Source organism: Psittacula echo, assembly GCF_963264785.1.
Source record: "Psittacula echo genome assembly, chromosome: 6".
Taxonomy (NCBI): Eukaryota; Metazoa; Chordata; class Aves; order Psittaciformes; family Psittacidae; genus Psittacula; species Psittacula echo.
Window position 1 is genome coordinate 57346876 of NC_137743.1, and position 19236 is coordinate 57366111.

General features: G+C 39.4%; 1 protein-coding gene across 1 annotated transcript in view; it reads right to left on the minus strand.

Annotated features, from left to right (window-relative positions):
* Nucleotides 1-739: 739 nt before the first annotated feature.
* LOC308223356 (L-threonine ammonia-lyase-like) overlaps nt 740-19236 on the minus strand; it is a gene marked incomplete at both ends in the record, with an annotated part of 29384 nt that continues 10887 nt past the window's right edge. Inside the window, 9 exons of the mRNA XM_080622185.1 lie at nt 740-838; nt 7197-7254; nt 7568-7735; nt 8738-8863; nt 9577-9652; nt 10545-10641; nt 11115-11280; nt 14895-15136; nt 16397-16513. Of these exons, the coding sequence (XP_080478311.1) occupies nt 740-838; nt 7197-7254; nt 7568-7735; nt 8738-8863; nt 9577-9652; nt 10545-10641; nt 11115-11280; nt 14895-15136; nt 16397-16513 (1149 nt within the window). The remainder of the gene's footprint in view (nt 839-7196; nt 7255-7567; nt 7736-8737; nt 8864-9576; nt 9653-10544; nt 10642-11114; nt 11281-14894; nt 15137-16396; nt 16514-19236) is intronic.

Below are 19236 nucleotides of genomic sequence, written 5' to 3' on the forward strand. Positions count from 1 at the left end.
TTCTGCACATGAGGTCTAATTATATTTGTAATGTTGGGGTTTTTTTTAATTGCTGAAACATCTTTTGGAACTTTACTTTATGAATAGGATCATTTTCCCTTGGAAAAAAAAAAAAAAAGTACAATATTGGCTTTTGTCTTCCAAGGTTTTTTTGGTTTTGTTTAAATTGTATTTGGTTAGCATCATTTTTCCTTGCATGATAGCAAAGACCAGAGCAAGAATCAGAAGTGTGTTCAAACCCATACCCCACACTTGAGTATATGTCCTGAAGCATATTCAGCAAATGGAGAACTGCTTCTTGCTTGGAAATGGAAAATTACTGTACTATCAGCATGGCAAAGTCCAGAAGAAGGAGCTGCATTACTTTAACTAGAGGCATGAAAATCCAAAGACCTTTGAGAGGTCTATATTAGATGTAAAGAAAAATGCCTTCTCCCAGTTTATATATTGAATGACATAGGATCCTACATACTAGCCAAAATTCAGCCAGCCAGCTGATAATGAATTACTGAATTCCAACACCAGCAGAGACTAGAAGTTTCCCTTAGCTAAGCTAAAGTTTGGAGTTTGACTTTTTTCCCAAGGACATTCACTATGTTCTGAGCAGAAAATAAATATCCTGAAACTATTTGCTAACTGTTCAGCTTTGAAAGCTAGTATCTCTTCTGAATGCCTCAAGATTAGGGCTCTATAAAACACTTATCGTAGGATCTCATCCCTTTCCCTTGTGCTGTGCCCATCACCGCTCGGTCCAGACAGCTGTGGGGTAGCGTTCCAAGAGTGCATTCTTCAGCTGGGCTGTGTGGATCTTGTCTCTGGTCTCCACAGTGCAGGTGACCTGGGAAAACAATTAAGAGCATTCCTGATGGCATGGCAGCAACCTCAGATACAGGCATTTCCAACTCATAAAAGCAAAATGATCAGTGCAACATAAAAACTCTGGACCTTGCATCCTCTGTCTACTCAGGTAAGAAAACAGACATATGGGGCTTTTCCAGCTGTCCTGTATGGTCCTAAAAGCTTTGAACAGCCCTGCTTTATTGCTTTCAATAGGTTTAAAGGAGATAGGCTGATCCTCTGCTGACTCCTGGGCAAAATACTTGTCTTCTGTTGGCCTCCCTGAAGTCATCTGTTAGCAGCTTCTTATTTCCATTCCCTGAGGTATTTAGATGGTGCTGCTGCCACCTCACCCATCTCTGACTCTTACCTCACCACATTTCCGTATTTCTGGGCACTGTTTGTTCCACTGCCTTCATCCTTCAACCTCTTTATATTCTCCTCTTCTCTCTCTTGGACTGATCCCCCCCAGTCCTTCATTGTCTCTGCAGTATTCTGGCTGGTTTCACCTACTCACACACCTTCTTGTTTCATTCTGATTTTTTGTTTGCCCATTGCATCACTTCTGTTTTTCTGTTATGGTTGTTCTGCTGCTAAATCAAACCCAGACAAACCTAACCCTGATAGTTTTCCTTTTTACTCTTCACTCACCTCTGCAAGTATTATTGACAATCCTGCCAGGCAGACACTACAGACAATAACGTCAAGGTAATTTTTTTCAGTTCTTCTTTATTCCCTCTTTTCTACACACTCACATCTCTATAGCACCATTTGAAAATTTGGGCACTACCAAACGTGAGGCACCAATGTGAAGGTGCAGAAGGAAAATTACACCTCACAATTTTAGACTTCTTTAATTTCTGTCACAGCTGACCCTGCTGGAATTATCACTGATGTTCAAGGTGGCACGTGGAAAAAATAGCTCACAGAAACATGGGAATCTAGTGAGGAAAAGATCCAAGATGAGTCATGGTGCAACAACAGAGTTTGTTGTAACAGGCAAATCTACAGAGAATAAATAAAAAAAAACCTGGCCATGGTAACCTTAAGGTGGACTGCTGCAGACAGATGTCCTGTATAATGTTCGTATCAGAGCTGCATCCTTTACAGAGAGCAAAAAGCAAAAAATAAAATTGTCTCTATTCAAATACGTTTATGAGGATATTTCTAAATAGGAACGTTGTGAATTCATGTTTCTGAATGAGCTTAAAATAACAATAAACCTTTAGCAAAACTGTTGAATGAGAAGATAAAAGACTAACTCCACGTTATTCTAAACAGTCATGAGCTTACTTGATTAGAAAACTGGCTATGGCTTCTTAAATATGCTTCATTAAATGAGACACATTTCTGATCTGTTTCTGTAATTCTACGCCTCTTATCCTGAACGTCATTCCATTATTGTTTGGCTCTTTGCAACGCAAATTCTCTGGAGACTACATCCCACTTTTTCTTCTCTGAAGTGGGATTTAGTCTGCAATTACAAAAAGCAACCTTCTTCCCCTTTCACAGCAATCATGCCTGTTTTGTCCTGAGCAAATCAATTGCTGCACTTGGAACCAGTCTGGACTTGCCAGGTCCACCTTTGAACACCTGGCAGCAAGCAGCTATTCTGCCCTGGGAGCAAGCATGATTTTGATTTATAGAGGTAACTATCCTCCTCTCTGCCCTTTTCTTTGTGCTAATGATTGAAGCCAAAGAGCTTGTAAACTGTTTGGATAAATACTGTCTTTTTATTCTGTGCATGCACAGCATACACCACCTGATATGGCCATTAATAGGCTGTAGTGTGTTATAAAAGTAATAACAGCATCACAGCAGCAATAATAAACAATTCCAGAAATTCACCTGATGTTTCACACCTGTCAAGCAGAGGAAGAGAGAACATTTCCTCACAGCAGGAGTGAACAGAGAATTACACTACACTTGAGAGCAGCTGCAGATTTAAACAGCAAGGCAGGCAAGAATTTGCTTTCTTGCTCAGATTAAGCCAATTCACACTGTAGTTTTACTTTCACAGAAGTCTCTCTTACTCACTTCACCAGGGAAGTATCATTTACATAAGTGTCTAACAGGGCAATCCTCATATTCATGGGGAGATATATGAAGATTTTATCTATCTAGGATGAATAGTCACCTAGGTACTAATTGCTACAGGATGTTACATACCTGCTGATGAGTTAAGAGTAAATGCTCTAAATTGGTCTTATCTAAGAACGAATAACAAAACCTATTGCCTGATGTGTTTTACACTCCATGCAAGATAACCCGTGACAACTAGAGAAAGCTTTAAATTTGTTTCAAACCCATAAGCCCTCAGGACTAGACACAAGCTTTTTGACCCAGCAGAGCTCTCATTCACTGCAGGACCATGTTTGCATAGTAGACCTTGCTTTTGGGTGTCCCAAAAAACCCACAAAAAACCACCAGCAGCAAATAATGAGTACATTTTATGCATTTCTCTCCTGCATATAGTATCCTTGATGGATAAAATAAAACAATCTCGTCCTGTAAGACCATTAAAATAACCAGGCACGTTATTTTACTTAAAGGTAAAAGCCAGATAGTCCTCAAGATTGGTGCAATGCAACACTTGAGAAAGAGCTTAAGAACTGCCATAGCTGTCACTTGTTCGTGCAACCTGAGCCCTTATCTTTTGGCGTATTCTTGCATTCAGGTTGGTGAGCACAAGCAAGTTATTGTCTCATTATGTAAATCAGATAATAATCTTTTAGCCTTCCTGGAGTCAGGTTCTTATTTCTGCAACTGGGGCAAACTGTTCTGTACCACCTTAGTCTGCTGGGGAATGCCAATGAAGAAAATGACTGAGAAGAAATGTATTGTTGGACTTCCCACTCCAAGTGTCTTCATTTTGCAGATGGGGAGCTGAAGCACAGAAACAATGCCTTGCCCAGGGTCATGCAGGAAATGCTTTAGGAATGACAGCATCCTTTTTGTAGTTGGACAGCTGCATGCTCCTTTATATTCTCTTCACAGGTCAATAATGCAGAATATGTTGGCAACTGGAGACTCTAATCAAAAATATTCTCCTCCAGCCTTTTACAAAATGCACATTGACCCAAAGGAATTTACTCAAATTGACGAGAGCAGACTAAAGTAATTTAATGGGCTCTGGCTTGAGGTGAATAAACTGTATGGAAAAAAAAAGGTATTACACCACACAAAGTGAGCCAGGAAATGCAGCACCACTGGGACAATGTGTAATGTTATCATAAAGAAAAAGCAGTATTTGATTTATGAATTAGTATTTTGTTGCACAGTCAGAGGCAGAAGTAATGTGATGGATGTTCTTTTTACAACTGGTCTCTTCTGTGTTATTTAAAGCCGCAGCAGATTAAGCTCCCGAGAGGTTTGATGTGAACAAACCAGACAACCCCATAATGTCAAACAGGACTGAGGTCAGAGGGAACACAGCCACTGCAGCTGCTTCTCTGCAAAGCTGCTGGAGCACTTCAAGACCTTGCAGACCCTCAATGCTTTGTTCCAGGACCCTCCTGTACCTGCCAGTCTGACTATGCTGCAGTTGCAGTGGTGGTGAGAAGACTTTTATGGATACTTGATGAGCTCAAAGTTAATTCCTTTTTTTTAGCCTAAGTCCAAATATGAGACACCCTGATACTGATGAAGAATAGGGAAAGCTCACAGAAGCAAGTTGTAATTTCCTCCCACTAACTGGGTAATATGACCAGATTTCTATATCCAGTTAGCCAGTAATATTAGATAATTTTTTGCTTAGCTCTGATCCTTATTTCTACCTGTATTCCTGATCACCTATCCTGCTTCAATAGCTGTAAAAGGTGAAGCCTACCAGACTGGTTATTTGTATAATTTGCTAAGAGTTATCTATTTCAATACTGGGACTTTAGAATCCATTTACTCATTGCTCAGGTAAGAGTGAATTAAGGTGTAGTCCTCTGCAAGACAGAAATCCAGTGTGAGCCACAAGGAAAGAGAATCTAAACTGTAGGTGTGAGCTGACAATATCCAAAAGAAATTCCCACATTGTTCCAAAAGTACTTGACCAGCCAATCCCACTGCACAAGGCGCTTCATTAAGAATCAGCTGAATCTAATGTCATCATAATATTTTTTTATTTAAAAAAAACTCTTATTTTTTTGTCAGTAAAATGTTCCAAAAGTTATTTTTCCAAAAGTATAGTTTGAACATACAGCTTCAATTTAGTAAGTCCTTACTATTCCATGAAATCAGACTATCAGCAAGGATCTTCCCATGAAGTGTGTGTCAGATGAATAAGCGCTAATCCAGAAAGACATTTCACTAGAGGGGAAGAAAAACCATGTGCTCTATCTTTCTGATAAGCAGTGACTAGAAGCCAAGTTTCTCTCCTTTGGAAAGGAAGGGGTAAATCTGAAAGGATGATTAAATACTGAGAAGACAATCTTGACAGGACTGATTTAGTGTTTAAAATAAGCCACTGCACTTACTGCTCTGTTCTGTCAAACACATCATCTATATCCACAGTCAAAACTATGTATTACAGTGGAATGTGTATAGCTGCAATGCCTTTCTTATTATTACCACCAGTTCAACACATGATAATTTTGGTTCTCGATCCAGATTTAAATGCATGCTATACTTAATATGCTGTGATTTACACTGATGGAAATGATACAAATTTCTTTGCAGGTCTGCTTTAGTAACAAATGCTTAAAATGCTTTGCTAATAAAGGGCTTTGGTTCTTACAAACAACAAAGAAAGAAAAAGCAAAACCTTCCCCATTTGTGTCAGCTTTACTATGAAAATTTGTACATTTTTCTATATCTGGTTAGAGCAAATTAATTTTCATATTTAAAGATAAATCCAATATTTTACTTTTTTTATTACCGTTGGTTTAGTTTCCAAAGAAAAGCTTTATGATTCATTAGGTGTCACCAGATAGAGGTGCCTCCAAAGTCACTGAAGTCTATCAAGTTGAATCACTACTTCACATCTAATTATCCGATAGCCTCTCCCAGACTGATTAAAAGCCATCATGCAAATCCAACATCCAATTAAATTATCCAGGGACTCAAATACAACACTGCCACATCCTTGAAGTGGACAGTCAGTGAAAATACATTGTTTAAAGGGCAGACAATAGCACATGGCACTTCCCGATTCAAGGACTATAGATGGGAGAGGTCCACAAGAACAATGGAAAATTGGTCTAATATTCTCAATCAAAACCTAAGAAAGTGGATTTTGTTTAATTTACTTAGTAGGATTAATAAAAAATACAAGCCCTACTTTTTAAAAATCATATTGAAAACTTTAGAAGAGTTACAGGGTTTGTTGAATCTAGCCTTGGTAGAAAGGGATTTTTTCAGTGGTTAGTCACTGAATCAAACGGATTTGTCACGTTATCTTCAAGTTACCTTAACCAGTAAGCTGGCCTATTGTTATGACACTGCAGAACAATGTAGTTTTAGTCCTACACACTTGAGAAAAATGATATTATCATGTTCTGAAAAATGTTCATGAACTACATTGTAGTCCTTTGCTACTGTCATCTCTAATCTAAGCTATTCCTTATATCTGCAAGTGAAAATACCGAGCAGGGTTTTGCATCCAAGTGGGGAATTAGATTTAAATGTCAAAATCGAAGAACTTGCTTACTCAACAACACTCCTGAATTCCAGCTATAACCCTGTTTAGCAAAGATCCCTAATTTGACCTCCACCTGTGATTTCACAAAGTCAGGTTGGACTCTGACAGCATTAGCATCAAGCCAGTGGAACCACACCTTTGCCAAACCAGTTGAATTAAGGAATATGCCATGAGGCAAATGATCCTTTTAAGAGATGCCATTAACTGATAGCACCTCCTCACTGTTATGGTATCAAATACTCAAGAAAGGAGTAATAATTTTTCTCTGTGCTCTTCGCAGATAAGGCACAAAACTGAAGCCCTACTTAAAAATAAGGAATCCTTAAGAGTAAGGGTGTTCTCCACATTGCTTTAAGGCAAAGCAATCCCAGATAATTACAACCACCCTACAAAGCCGGCTTTTCAAGTTCAAGACTTATGATGCAGCTTGTTCACCACCTCCAACACACCACCACACAGGTAAGGAAGGTTTGCAGCAGCAACAGCCAGAGTATTTCACTCACAGTGTTGCAATATCAGGTAAAACAGGTCCTCTATTATTTATATGCCTGCCAAGCATTTGATGAGGCAAGATGCTGTATAACACAGAAAAAATTATCACACGGCTCTCCAAATCATTGTACACACTGTACTACACTTCTTCAACATAGTCATATAGAGGTATTGGAAAACAGAATAAACTAGGGAGGGCCAGTGCTGCTGGAGAAACTGAAATTGCATCTCATCTTACCTCAACGGTGAAGAGCTCAGATGTCACAAATGTGCATTCTTGTTTGATATCCAAAACTCTAGATCAAACAGGGATAAATTAGAGATCACAACAAGCCTTTGTCATTGTAAAACAGTTTCTGTGTCTTGACAGTAACTATCTTTGCTGCTTTTTATATTTGACACTTACTCTATGCTGCAAAGGTGCTTTCACATTCCAAGAAAAATGAGGGAAATAAAAGGGGTTTTTAAAATATAACAAGAAAAAAAACCCCTTTGATTAATTAGTTACTTACAGACTTGACTTCAGAGAACATTTGGAAACATGCCCAAATCTTTAATAATCTTTGTGCTACTCTGTGATTATATTTCCCTACTCTAAGTCTGATTTACCTTACTTCTTCCCGAGCCAAAACCTCTAGTAGCTTTGAAATGTCTCCTGGGCAGTCAGAAAGCACAAGGGAAAATCTGCACACTCTGTTATCAAGGGCCAGGGCACGAGCTATGCACTGCTGCAGCAAATGTAATTCCAAGTTTCCACTGCATATAACAACTGCCACTCTGGAAACAGAGAGAAAAATAGGATTTTTGATTAGCACTTGTCTGTGCAAAGGAACCATAAATCACAGACACTGTATTCAATATCAGCTTAGGATCAGCTAGACCACCCTTTAATAAATACATATTAAATGTCAGTGGGGCTCCTGGCTCTCAGTATCAACTGTTTGCAGGCAGTGGGAGCCTAGAAGCTGGCTGCATTAGTTGGCCTGAAATTTTGTTTTCATTTTGCATTACCTGGAGATGTTGGTTTGATTAGAGATAATCAGATGGGAAATTCTAGCTCTGTGTCAAATTTTAAAAACGTGACATCATTTTCCCTGGAGGTTCCAAATCTCACCCTATTAATGGTTAGACAACATGTATGTTCAAGGCATACATTCTGGACTATGTCCTGAGCCAAGACTCAATCTGCTTAAGTACCAAGTACTCAAGCCCAGGTGCAAGAAGGCACTTACCCACACTTTTAACACTAAGCACAAGTGTAATCCCATTGACTATCTGGGCAGAAGTTCTTGGGGTTGTGAGGCAGCTGCCACTGAGCAACTGCAGAAGACAGCTTACCTCTTGTCCCACCACAGACAGGGCTAATTTCCACATGTAGAATGAGAGAGGCCAACAGTCTGACAAGATCAGGATGCTCTCCTGGCAGACGTGACCATGCCTCATGGAGCTGTGTGTGGCTTTCGCCAGCCATTAAAGAATACAGGAACATTACAAGATTTGTCAGGTCTCCAGGCTGACATTAGTCTTGTTCAACATGGTCTTCTGACCTGCGAGTGGTCTCTTCAGCCTGAAGTAGGTGCCACAGATAATAAGCCCATTCCTAGTTCATGGGCACAAACCGCCTCATCACTCATAAAACAAGCAGCTTCTCTCCATTTCCTGCGACCAAGGCACTCAACCCCTTGAGTGCCACAGTTCCCTGCTTTGCTACATGTTCCCTGTTTTGCCAAGTGCTCATGTGCTTTCGCCACAGTTCCTTGTTTGCAATAGCTGCCATACCTTTTACCCTTCAACTCTGGCAGCTTCCCTGCAACCAGTGCTGCAAGGCCAATGGCCCCTTCTGCATCAGCTGTGGCTCGCTCATACTCCAGCAATCTCAGCATAGAAATGAGGATGTCCTCCTCCCTGAAAGCAAAAGACTTGTGTCAAAACAAAACAAAATGAGATACCAATAGCAGAAGACAATACATTTATGTATAACTGGATTCCTTTCACCCTCCCAGGTACATATGACCCCAAAGTAGTGTTACCGAAAGCTGTGCTGCCAGGGTGAATGTATATCTCAGTCTTGATATTAACTGAAAGACAGGGTGGCATTTTAACTAGAACCATTGCGCTAGCTAAATCCTAGTGGTAAGTATATTCTGCCAACTTGGCCTTTCTGCGAAGATTTAGAAGCATTTTGTCAAAGGCTGCCTGTAAGTGTTGTAGAATACAACCAGGACAAATTTTACACCCAGATGCATGACCAGGTACTAGCAGCAGGGGAAGTTTTGGCCAAAGGGGTCAGTTTGAATGATGCTTTTAGTTACATGACTTAGTATTAGGTACTCCTGTGAGGAGCAGGGAGTTGGGACTCAATGGTCCTTTATGGGTGTCTCCCAACTTGAGATAATTTACGATTCTATGATATGTGGGATTGGGTTCAGTGTCTTCTGTGCCCCTCTTGGAAGGAAAGGCACCTTACCACCACCATGCTGTCACAGCACATGCATGATGGCAACTCCTGCCAACCTGCTCTCCACTATATGTGAAGAACCTACCATACCCTGGTGGTACAGCACATTTTTCATAATGCTCACCCAGTATTATTAATTTCACTGTTCTTGTTTACCCACCTCACAGCAACAACTTTATCCACAAGTTTCCCAGTCAGCTGCAAGGAATTGCTGCCAAAGCAAAGTCCACTCACATCTGCAGATTTCAAAAGACAAAAATATGACGCTGGCTGCTTTAGACAAGTTCAACATTTTTCAGATCTCTGGCTTTTTTGTCTCCTTAACAAGTGCAGCACACTGCTGTCATATGATATTAAGTTGCTTGACTTTCTTATATGACAGAAATACTTCTCGTAATGAAAGACCAAATCTCGCAGGAAGATTTTTGCATTTTGGACCCCTTTAAGAAAGTTTTGATTCTTCACTAGCATCGTTGCACTGCAAGAGTGACCTTGCACCCAGTGCTTTTCACTACTTGAAGGAGAGAAGAACCAAGCGTGGCACCAGGTTTGTTACCTACAGCAGGACAGTTAGTGAAGGAGTGCAGAGACAGGTAGAGCTTACCAAGAGAGTTGTTTATGAAACTCCTATTTAACCCAGAGCTTCCAGAGATTTGGACATCAGGTAAGCAGGATATTCTTACATTGCTTAACAGTTGAGGGTTTTTGAGCAAATGATATGGAAACAACTCTATTGTTTATAAACACTTGTTCAGAGAATGGTTTTGTAAGTCTAAATATTTAAGCACAGCATTTTCCTGCCTTCTTACAAGGCAGTCTTTTACATAAGAGCTTTCCCATTGACTTCACTGGTTAAGGTGCTGTTTGTGAGCACAATGGTCAGATAAATACTCTTAATATTTCTAAGTATTCACCTGAACATTTCATGTGCATTGTAAATAGTATTGTACCCCAGGGAGGTGGTGGGAGAAATGTGGCAGAAGTTGCCTCTACAACTTGAATTAAATTCTGACTCTTCAAAGATTTCCTTTAAAAAATGTTTGAACTGGATCATTGAGAAAATAATATGGTTGGAGAAATCAATTACAAACTTTGTTTTACCTCCAAAAGAATAATGCATTTTCTTACCTCCATAAAAGTAATGATTGCTGCAAGCCTGGTCTTCAATTGGATGGCCAGCTTTTAAGGACTGTTGCAATACAGGGAAACTTTCAGATTCAACCCCCTGGAAGACAAGTGTTTTTACTTTTTATTGATCCAGTTATAACAGAAATCACCACCAAAGTCAATACCACAAAAGCTGCACAAAGCTTCCTTCAAATTAATAATAAATTTCAAATTGCATAATAACTGTACTATCATTAAACTTATCCTGTGTTTTATTTAGGGCCAAACTTCTCCAGTAAGAAATTATTTCAAGACACAGAACTGAATTTCATTTGCTTTGGAAGAGTCTTTCCCACATTGTTTCTTAAATCCAGCCAAGCGACGAAAGGACAAGAGGCTTCCCACCTCTCAGAGTCTCTTCTCCTAGGTGAAGCCCACAGGATCAGATAGTTGTTATCCCCAGCACATGCAACCTCTGCCAGTGTAGTAGCAGATACCAGTGTATTGTTATCACTAGATACCAGTGTCTTTTAAAAACAGCTGCGGCAAAGCTGTTCAAATGCAATGCTTTGTAGGTTAAAGGAAACTTACAATTACAGAAATATGTGGGTTGAGGTGTTTCAGTGCAGCAGCCGACCCTGCCAGCAAGCCGCAGTGGCCTCCTGCAGGGAAAATCACCGCGTCCAGCTTTGGCACCTGCTCGTACACCTCCAGTCCCACAGTTCCCAGGCCTGACAGGTACACAGCACTATCCTCCCTGTGGGAAGGAAAGGCACAGCTCAAGGTTCACAGTAGTCAACACAATAATAGTTCAATCTACTACTTTGAGGACATTGTTCAGCAGAAAAAGATATGTGAGAGTAAATCACAAGCAGAATGCAGGAAGGAGGCAGTACAACAGGACACTGCATCAGACAAACCATCACGTGCTGTCACCTACTGGGAGAAAACTCGGGCCATTGATAAACCCCACAAATAGCCTTCAGGCTGAAGAGCACTTATCTCTGTTGTTACCAGCATCAGGTGTCTACAGAGCTGGTGAGACAAAACACTGCCATCACTTCCTTCAGCTTCATAAATTCTTAATGTTGCAGTCCAAACTAAAAACAGAGTCTCAAAAGAAAATCTTCTTCTTTTTATAAGTGGAATTTAGTGCTTGTGATGAAAGGGAATTTTCATGAAATATAAGCACTGCATTCAACCTCACAAATACTAAACAGATTCTGACAGAGTTAAGCCTTTCCACAATCCAGGGCCAACATCTGATACCTTCACATTACTCTGGAAGACTCTGGAAGGGTAAGAGAAGCATTTAGTCATGCCAAAATACTCACTGGTAAAACACTTTCAGGCAAAGGTAATATAATGAGCAGAAATAGGGATGGGCAGAGTCAAAAGTCTGAAGAGAAGTCCACTGTACAGTCACAATTGACTTGGATCTATTTCTAAAAGCTGTTTTGCGTTTTATTTAAAAGTTAGCAATGATGTAAATGTAGACTGGTGTATGAACAAACACCACCCCACCCCACCCCCCCAAACTAGGAGATCTTTGTATGCTTGTAAGTTCTGCTTTTTCTGCCAAACGGATGAGCAAACAGAATTATAGATCAAATGACTTCACTTGATTTACATGACCCAAGGCATTTGGGTATTACAAAGCTAAGCCTTTATTACTGTTAGGCATGCACAGAGAGACCTAGCACAGGAGCACAGGATGTCTGCAAGGTGGAAAGCAAGGCCCTCTTGAGAAGTTACCTCACATATGTAGCAAAACACAGCAAGTTCCCATAGCACAGCTAAAGACTGTCATTGTGGGATGAGTAACTGAACCCTTGAATTTATTGTCTTTATCAAGATACTGAAGGAGCTCTCTCCTCTTTCTTATTTGTGGCAAAACATATTACTGGTCTCGTGAACAGTTCTGGTCTCATGAAAAATTCTTATTCACAAATAATATTCAGAATTGAGTATGCAGAGTTACCTCTGCCATGGTCACATGGGAAACAATGGGAACCTGCAAAAATGAATGAGGACCTGGAATAGTCAATTTAGGAGTAAAACTTCACTAGTAACTGAAAACTGTGCCTCTGAATCACAAATCAACCTTTCTCACATCATCCCAGAGGTATTGTGTTACTCACTGGCAATATTCACATTGCATTTATAATGAGGTTTTGAACACCTATAGTTAATAAAAATCCCGTGTCACCTAGGCACCAATTAGGTAGACTTAACGATTGAATTCCAATTTGAAAAATCACATTTAATTCCTGGAATTTCACGGGAAGTTGCAGTTGGATAAAAAGTTTCCTTCCTCTAACTGAATTCTGGCACGATCATTTCCATAACATAGTATTTCAGTTGTGCTCAAGAAATGGGAAGAACTGACATTGACACACCCTACACAGGACATCACCTATGCAGGTAAAACCAAACACAGGCACATAATGTCTATTTCAGGAAGAAAAGAATGAATTTTTGGTTGAGGAAATCCAGAGACCAAATTACTAGGGATTTCATGCAACCTAGAATTAAACTGAAATAAAATGACATTTCAGAAGTTCCATTCTAAAGCACAGGAGATCAGCTGATGTTTTACAGACAACTTTGGCTAGTGACAATGAATGTGTGTCAGCACGCCTTGAAGATGACTGGCTATCCATATATGCATACATCTCTATGGGAAAGCTCTCCCAGTCTACACCTAACAAAATATGTTTCAGGCATCCCATTATGAAAAGGCTTACAAGAGTAGTCAGGGATTTTCTATTCTTTTTTTGTTCTCCAGAGTGTGAAAAATTGCATCTATGAAGTCTTAACTAAACATAGTAACAGATTAAATAACTCTGTTTCTCATAACCTGAAATACCTGTTACTTGTAACATGAAATAAATCAAAATGCTTTGATATTATTAATGGTAACATGTACATTTCAAGTTCCTCAATGCTACATACTGAAGTTCTCCACATGTGTTGTCGCTTGAGCTTCGTGAACCTGGAGAATATCTACGTTGTGTAATATAAATAATTACCTGGGGAGAAGGGGATGATTAAATATGAAATTACAATAAAATTTTTCTTCTGTGCAAACATAATAGCTGGTGCAAGCTGGCTGGGAGTTAATACATCGATTGAAAAATAGCTGACACGAATTTGGAAATCACCAAGTTATGGAAAGCAAAGTGGTTTTCAAAGAAAGCTGAAGTGGGTTTAAAATTCAGCAGGATCTAGGGCACCTAATTCCCTTACGTTTCTTTGAAAGTCTTAGTCTGGGACAAGGTTGTGCCATTGATGATGGACAAGGCAGACCAACCAGCCCTGTGAGCCACCTGCAACAGCAGAGCTAACAGTGTAGTTGAAGAGTACAGTTTTTAATATTGCCTTCCTAACAAACCAGCTGGGAAAAAAAATTAGGACTTCCTCCATTCTGCTCATCCTGACATCCTCTTTCCAAGCAACATTACTCATTATTACTATGTTTAATTTAGTAGTGCCTAGCAGCTGAAAGGGAATGCGCACTTGCTGCAGTAGATGCTGTACAAACACGAAGTGGTGGATGAAGCCTGAACACAGGCAGTGACAGGGATGGAGAATAACATTCCAGCTCAGTGCATCAGAGGGACTGCCAGCTACCTCATGCTAATGATTCATCCCTCCATGCTTTTGGAAATCTCACTTGAAAGAAAGGTAGGAAAAGGAAAGAAAAGGGAATGGAAAGGCAGAAGAGACTGCAGAGAAAAAAAATGAAAAAAAAAAAGGGAAAATGGATCAGTTCTATATATTTTTGTCCATTGTCTTATTCTAAGGTTTTTATTAGACTCCTCTTGTTTAATAACCTTAAATACTTCGAACTTAAATTTATACTCATCCTTAGCTACTTTAAATACGTGTGTGAAGTAACCTCTTAATAATCTTTTTTCAAGGCATAATCACAGTTTTGTCACTCACATGGGATATGTGAAAATTTCACAGCATTAACCTTCTTTTGCTCTACACTATGCCACTGAACCCTTTGCACTGAAGTAGCTTTTAGCCACCTTACACCAAACAGAGACCAAAAATGAATGCTAGCCTTAATGCTTTCTTACAGGGTTCATAAAAAGTTAGCATATATCCATTATCATGCTAGCCCATATAATTCCTATTCAGGAAGTTTGCCTAATTTGGGGGAAGATTGTTTCATTTTGCTTTCCATCCCCAGCTGTTATAGAAAGATTCAAGATTTGTGCCTGGGAATATGTAACTGCCCATACTCCAGGTAATGTGAACATTTTGATGACCCGTGATCAGTTTTTAGTTAAAGTAATTGTTTCTGCAGAGCTGCACAAGTATCTAAAGTAATCTTTCTAATCAGTCTGACTCTGCACTTACTCTTCAAGGTAGAGATAACCATTCTCCTGCGCCAACCTTCTTGCATGCGTCTGGGAATCCTTAGCTGTAGTGCCATAGGATATAACCATGGCACCGTACTCACGGCATGTTTTCACTCTGGCTGGGGATGTGCTGGTTGACATGATGACAAACACTGGAATACGGAGCTCTGAGGCATGGTAAGCAACAGCCATAGAAAAGTTACTGTCCGAAGCCACGATCACCCCCTTTCTTTGCTGATCCTGAAAAAACAGGGTTGCTTATTGCGCATTATGTAGTGTCACAAAGTTATCTCATATGATTCTGGATCACTCTAATGGTCTGACTTCCTTCTTTTCCTCTACTAGCTGGTCACATTATGGCATTATGATACAATATATGCATATCTGGTATGATCTCAGGACACACAGAGTTAAGACAGCACAGGATCAATCCGTGTTCCTACACTCCTCTGGTCTCAATTCTTGTTCCACTGGAATTGGCTGTAAAAATCCAGTTGATCTCAGAAGAGCCAGTATCTGGCCCCTCAGAGCCTATATTTGGTCCCTCTTCCCTGCCTGTGTGAAATTATTTCATTTCAGGTTTCCCTTTAATAGAATGATTTATTCATCTTATTACAAAAGTGCAGGAATAACCACTGTTTCTGGGCTGCTCTATCATGCCAACTATAATTATTATTGCTGCAGAGACTCAATAACCTCCTACAGCAAATGATAAACAAGCTATTCATAACTGAAATTCATTACAAAATCAACTGGTGATCCAGATTATTCTCATCACTCACTGTAGTTCAATTTCATCACCACTTAAAGTTTGGTGGTTTCAACATGTCAGAACCATAGTAAGCATGCAAACCCTTTCACCTAAATTCCATTAAAAAATGATGATGTCTACATTTTGTAAGCTTTTCTTTCAAATATTTTGAAGCATTTTATGAGCAACTGGCCAAGGATAAATAAAGTAGTATTTTCAGATACTTGCAGACCTATCTATGCTGTTTCACACAATGGTTCAAAAGGCAAGAAAAGAACGTCCAATGTGGGTAAAAAATATCTTTAATTATGCTCCATCCATCTCTGTGAAGTAGACAGGCCAATAGAGTTGGAGTTGTTCAGCCTGCAAAAGAGAAGGCTACAGGGAGACCTTAGGGCAGCCTTCCAGTGCCTAAAGGGGGCCTAAAAGAAATGCGGAGAGGGACTTTTTACAAGGATCTGTAGTGAAAGGACAAAGGGCTTTAAACTGAAAAGAGGGTAGATTTAGATTAGATATTAGGAAAAAAATTCTTTACTGTGAAGGAACATGTTGCCCAGAGAAGTGGCTGCTCCATCCCTGGCAGTGTTCAAGGCTAGGTTGGAAGGGCTTTAAGCAACCTGGCCTAGTGGAAGGTGTCCCTGCCCATGGCAGGGGCATTGGAACTAGATGATCTTTAAGGTCCCTTCCAACCCAAACCATCCTGTGATTCTATGATCTATTTCTTTTTTACTGTTGACATTTTCTTATACCTGAGGCAGTGATGTCAGAAGGTAAATTACACCTCTTTCCTTCACAGATCCCGTGTACTGGAGGAACTCCTTCTTTAGGTAGATGTCCATTCCATACTGCTTGGATAGCCTAGAATACTGGAGTATAGAAATGTTATTATGGCCATACATGTAAAATTAAGAAAAACCTTCCACACCCCATCAGCTCCTTGGTGAGGCATGCATCTAGCTTCTGTGTAAGAGCTCTGAAATGTAAATTTCATACTGTGCTTCTTTAGAAATACATGACAGTGCTACCTACCAGATTATTCTGGTTTATGGAAGTAATTTTCAAACAGGCAGCAGTGAAATACGTACCCCATGCCATTATGAATTCTGAAAACAGTACATTTTTAGTCTTAGTGTTCAAATACATATATTAAAATAAGTATTTTCAATTATTTAAAGAAACTGCCTATGGTCTGATATTTTAGCACTTGTCAGAACTGGATGTTGAATACCCCAAACATAAAATCATCTCCTAAATACAAAAGCAGTCAGAAAATTCCTCCTATTGCGTCTTTGCTATGGTTTCTGACACTGAATCACTACTGACTATTGTCCGTTTTGCACCCTAAGGCCAGTACAACATCAGTAAAGACATCTTTTGTTTGAAGAATGGTGGAAATAATAAAAAGCATTGCCCAGGAGCGTAAGTGTAAGCAGCAGCTGTTTGAATCTGTTCAGTGTTTGGGACAGAAAGGACCCCTGAGCTGAGAGGAACTAGCAAGCAGAGTACATGTGATGCAGTGTCCAAAATACATGACTTTTTAATTATTTTTTTAATGGCAAAATTTTTGTAAATTTTTATAGTAAGACATTCACAGCATGCATCACCATAGTAATCTTCTATTACCACATTATCTAAAACAAGAGTTTTAAACAAGGTAACTTGTGATACAGAGCTTCAGTAGGTCTGTGGGTTCCAGTTCCCTAGGCTTACTGTGTCTCTGTTTAGTAATTGGCTCTATTTCTTCCACTGGCTGCCAAAGTAAATGAGGACCTAGGGGTTTAGGGGATCAAGCCCTTATCTATGGTAATTCACAGAGAAACAGATTAAAAGACAGCATGACAATATATTTTAAATATTTGTCTCAAGAAGTATCTGTCAGTGTCGTGCACACAGTGTACAGTGTACAAAGTAATATGTACTGACATTTTCTAGACTGTGGCACTTTCAAAGTGAATTTATATAAACTAAATATATCTGAAACAGATACTTGCTTTAAGGTATAGAATAAAACTGAATATTTCAGATGACTGTTTCAAGGCTTTTTAGTGGATTCACAAGTATGTGTTAACTTCCTCACCCATAGGTGGGGCCAGATTCTCTATTTTCTCTTAGAAAATCCTGCAATAGGAGCTACCACTTGCTGCTCCTTTGTAAACCTGGCTGCAAAACTGAAAGAATGGAAAGTGCTTAGTACACTAATAATAGTTTCTATCCTATACTGCCTACGCCAAACAGAACAAGAACGCTAGATAAGAAACAGTACTTCACTGGTTCCTCACACACTGTACTAGTTCTATAATTTTCAGTTTTGTAGACAATCTTGGATTCTAGAGTGAACAACGAGAAAAAAGGATTTAAAGGAAATTAATCTTGTGACTATAAAGTTGCTGAGTTTCATATATTTAAAAATTTGTCATTAAGTTAAACTACCACTGAGGTGATGTATTTCAGATTATTATTATTTTTCTTTAATTTTGATACTCAATATTTTAACTCTTTACGTTTTCCTTTTCTGTGTCCTTTAACAGAGGCTTCCTTTCACGTAACCTAAAGATAGCAATTAATTCTAACAAAGGAGGTGTCAGTGCTATTTTCAGCTGTACTGTCCTGATGCGTGACCTTGTAAGACTTACTGACCCAGCCTCTAAGTTTCTCCTTTTGTTACCGTGAACTTATCTAAGGACTACAGATACTACGTCTAACATACAACACACAGCACAGCCTACATTGGGCATCCACAAAGCTAACACAGAACAACCCTTAAAGTTCCTACATCAGGAACTTAACCCAAGTTAGTGCTAATTCCTTGTTTCTCTCTACTGAGGGCCTCTATAACATCTGTCACAAGCCGTATCTCAGCTCCAGGGAAACTCCTGCATAAGGATCCAGGGCACGCTATTCATGGTCTTACCTACAGACAGGAATCACCCTGCAATGTGTTATTCCATTCAATTAATTGAATGGCTTACAGTTATAGTTGCTTTTTTAATCCACACAAATGTCCCTGAAAGGGGCTCTTACCTCTCAGCATGAGTTAAAATAAAGATTATCTGTGTTTTTCCTGACACCACTCTGTGCTTTCAATACATGTGCATGAAACATATGCTAATGACTTCTGTGAGAATATTACTTTGAATAGCAGTAGTCATGGGCTATTTTCACACTAAATCAAGTGGGGATGTAGGTTCTCCACTGATCATCCCAAAAGCATAGTTCATAAAAAGAGACTGAAGAAAGTTAGGTGTTTAGCTTGGCACAGTAAATGCAGAAAGGGGATACAGCCATGTTGCACAAACCCATCAGGCACACCCAAGAGAAAAGAACGATTCAAGTTGAGGGGTGTCGTGGTTTAACTGCACCTGGCAACTAAGCACTACACAGCCACTCTCTTACTCCATAGCCCAGCCAAGCGGGATGGGGGAAAGAGAATTGGAAGGGTAAAAGTGAGAAAAGTGGGATAAGAACAGCATAATAATGTAAAAAAAACAAACAAAAAACCAAACCAAAAAAAAAAAAAAAAAAAAAAAAAGAAAAAGACATGAAAAGGAAAATAACAAAGAGAAATAAAACCCAAGAAAGACAAGTGATG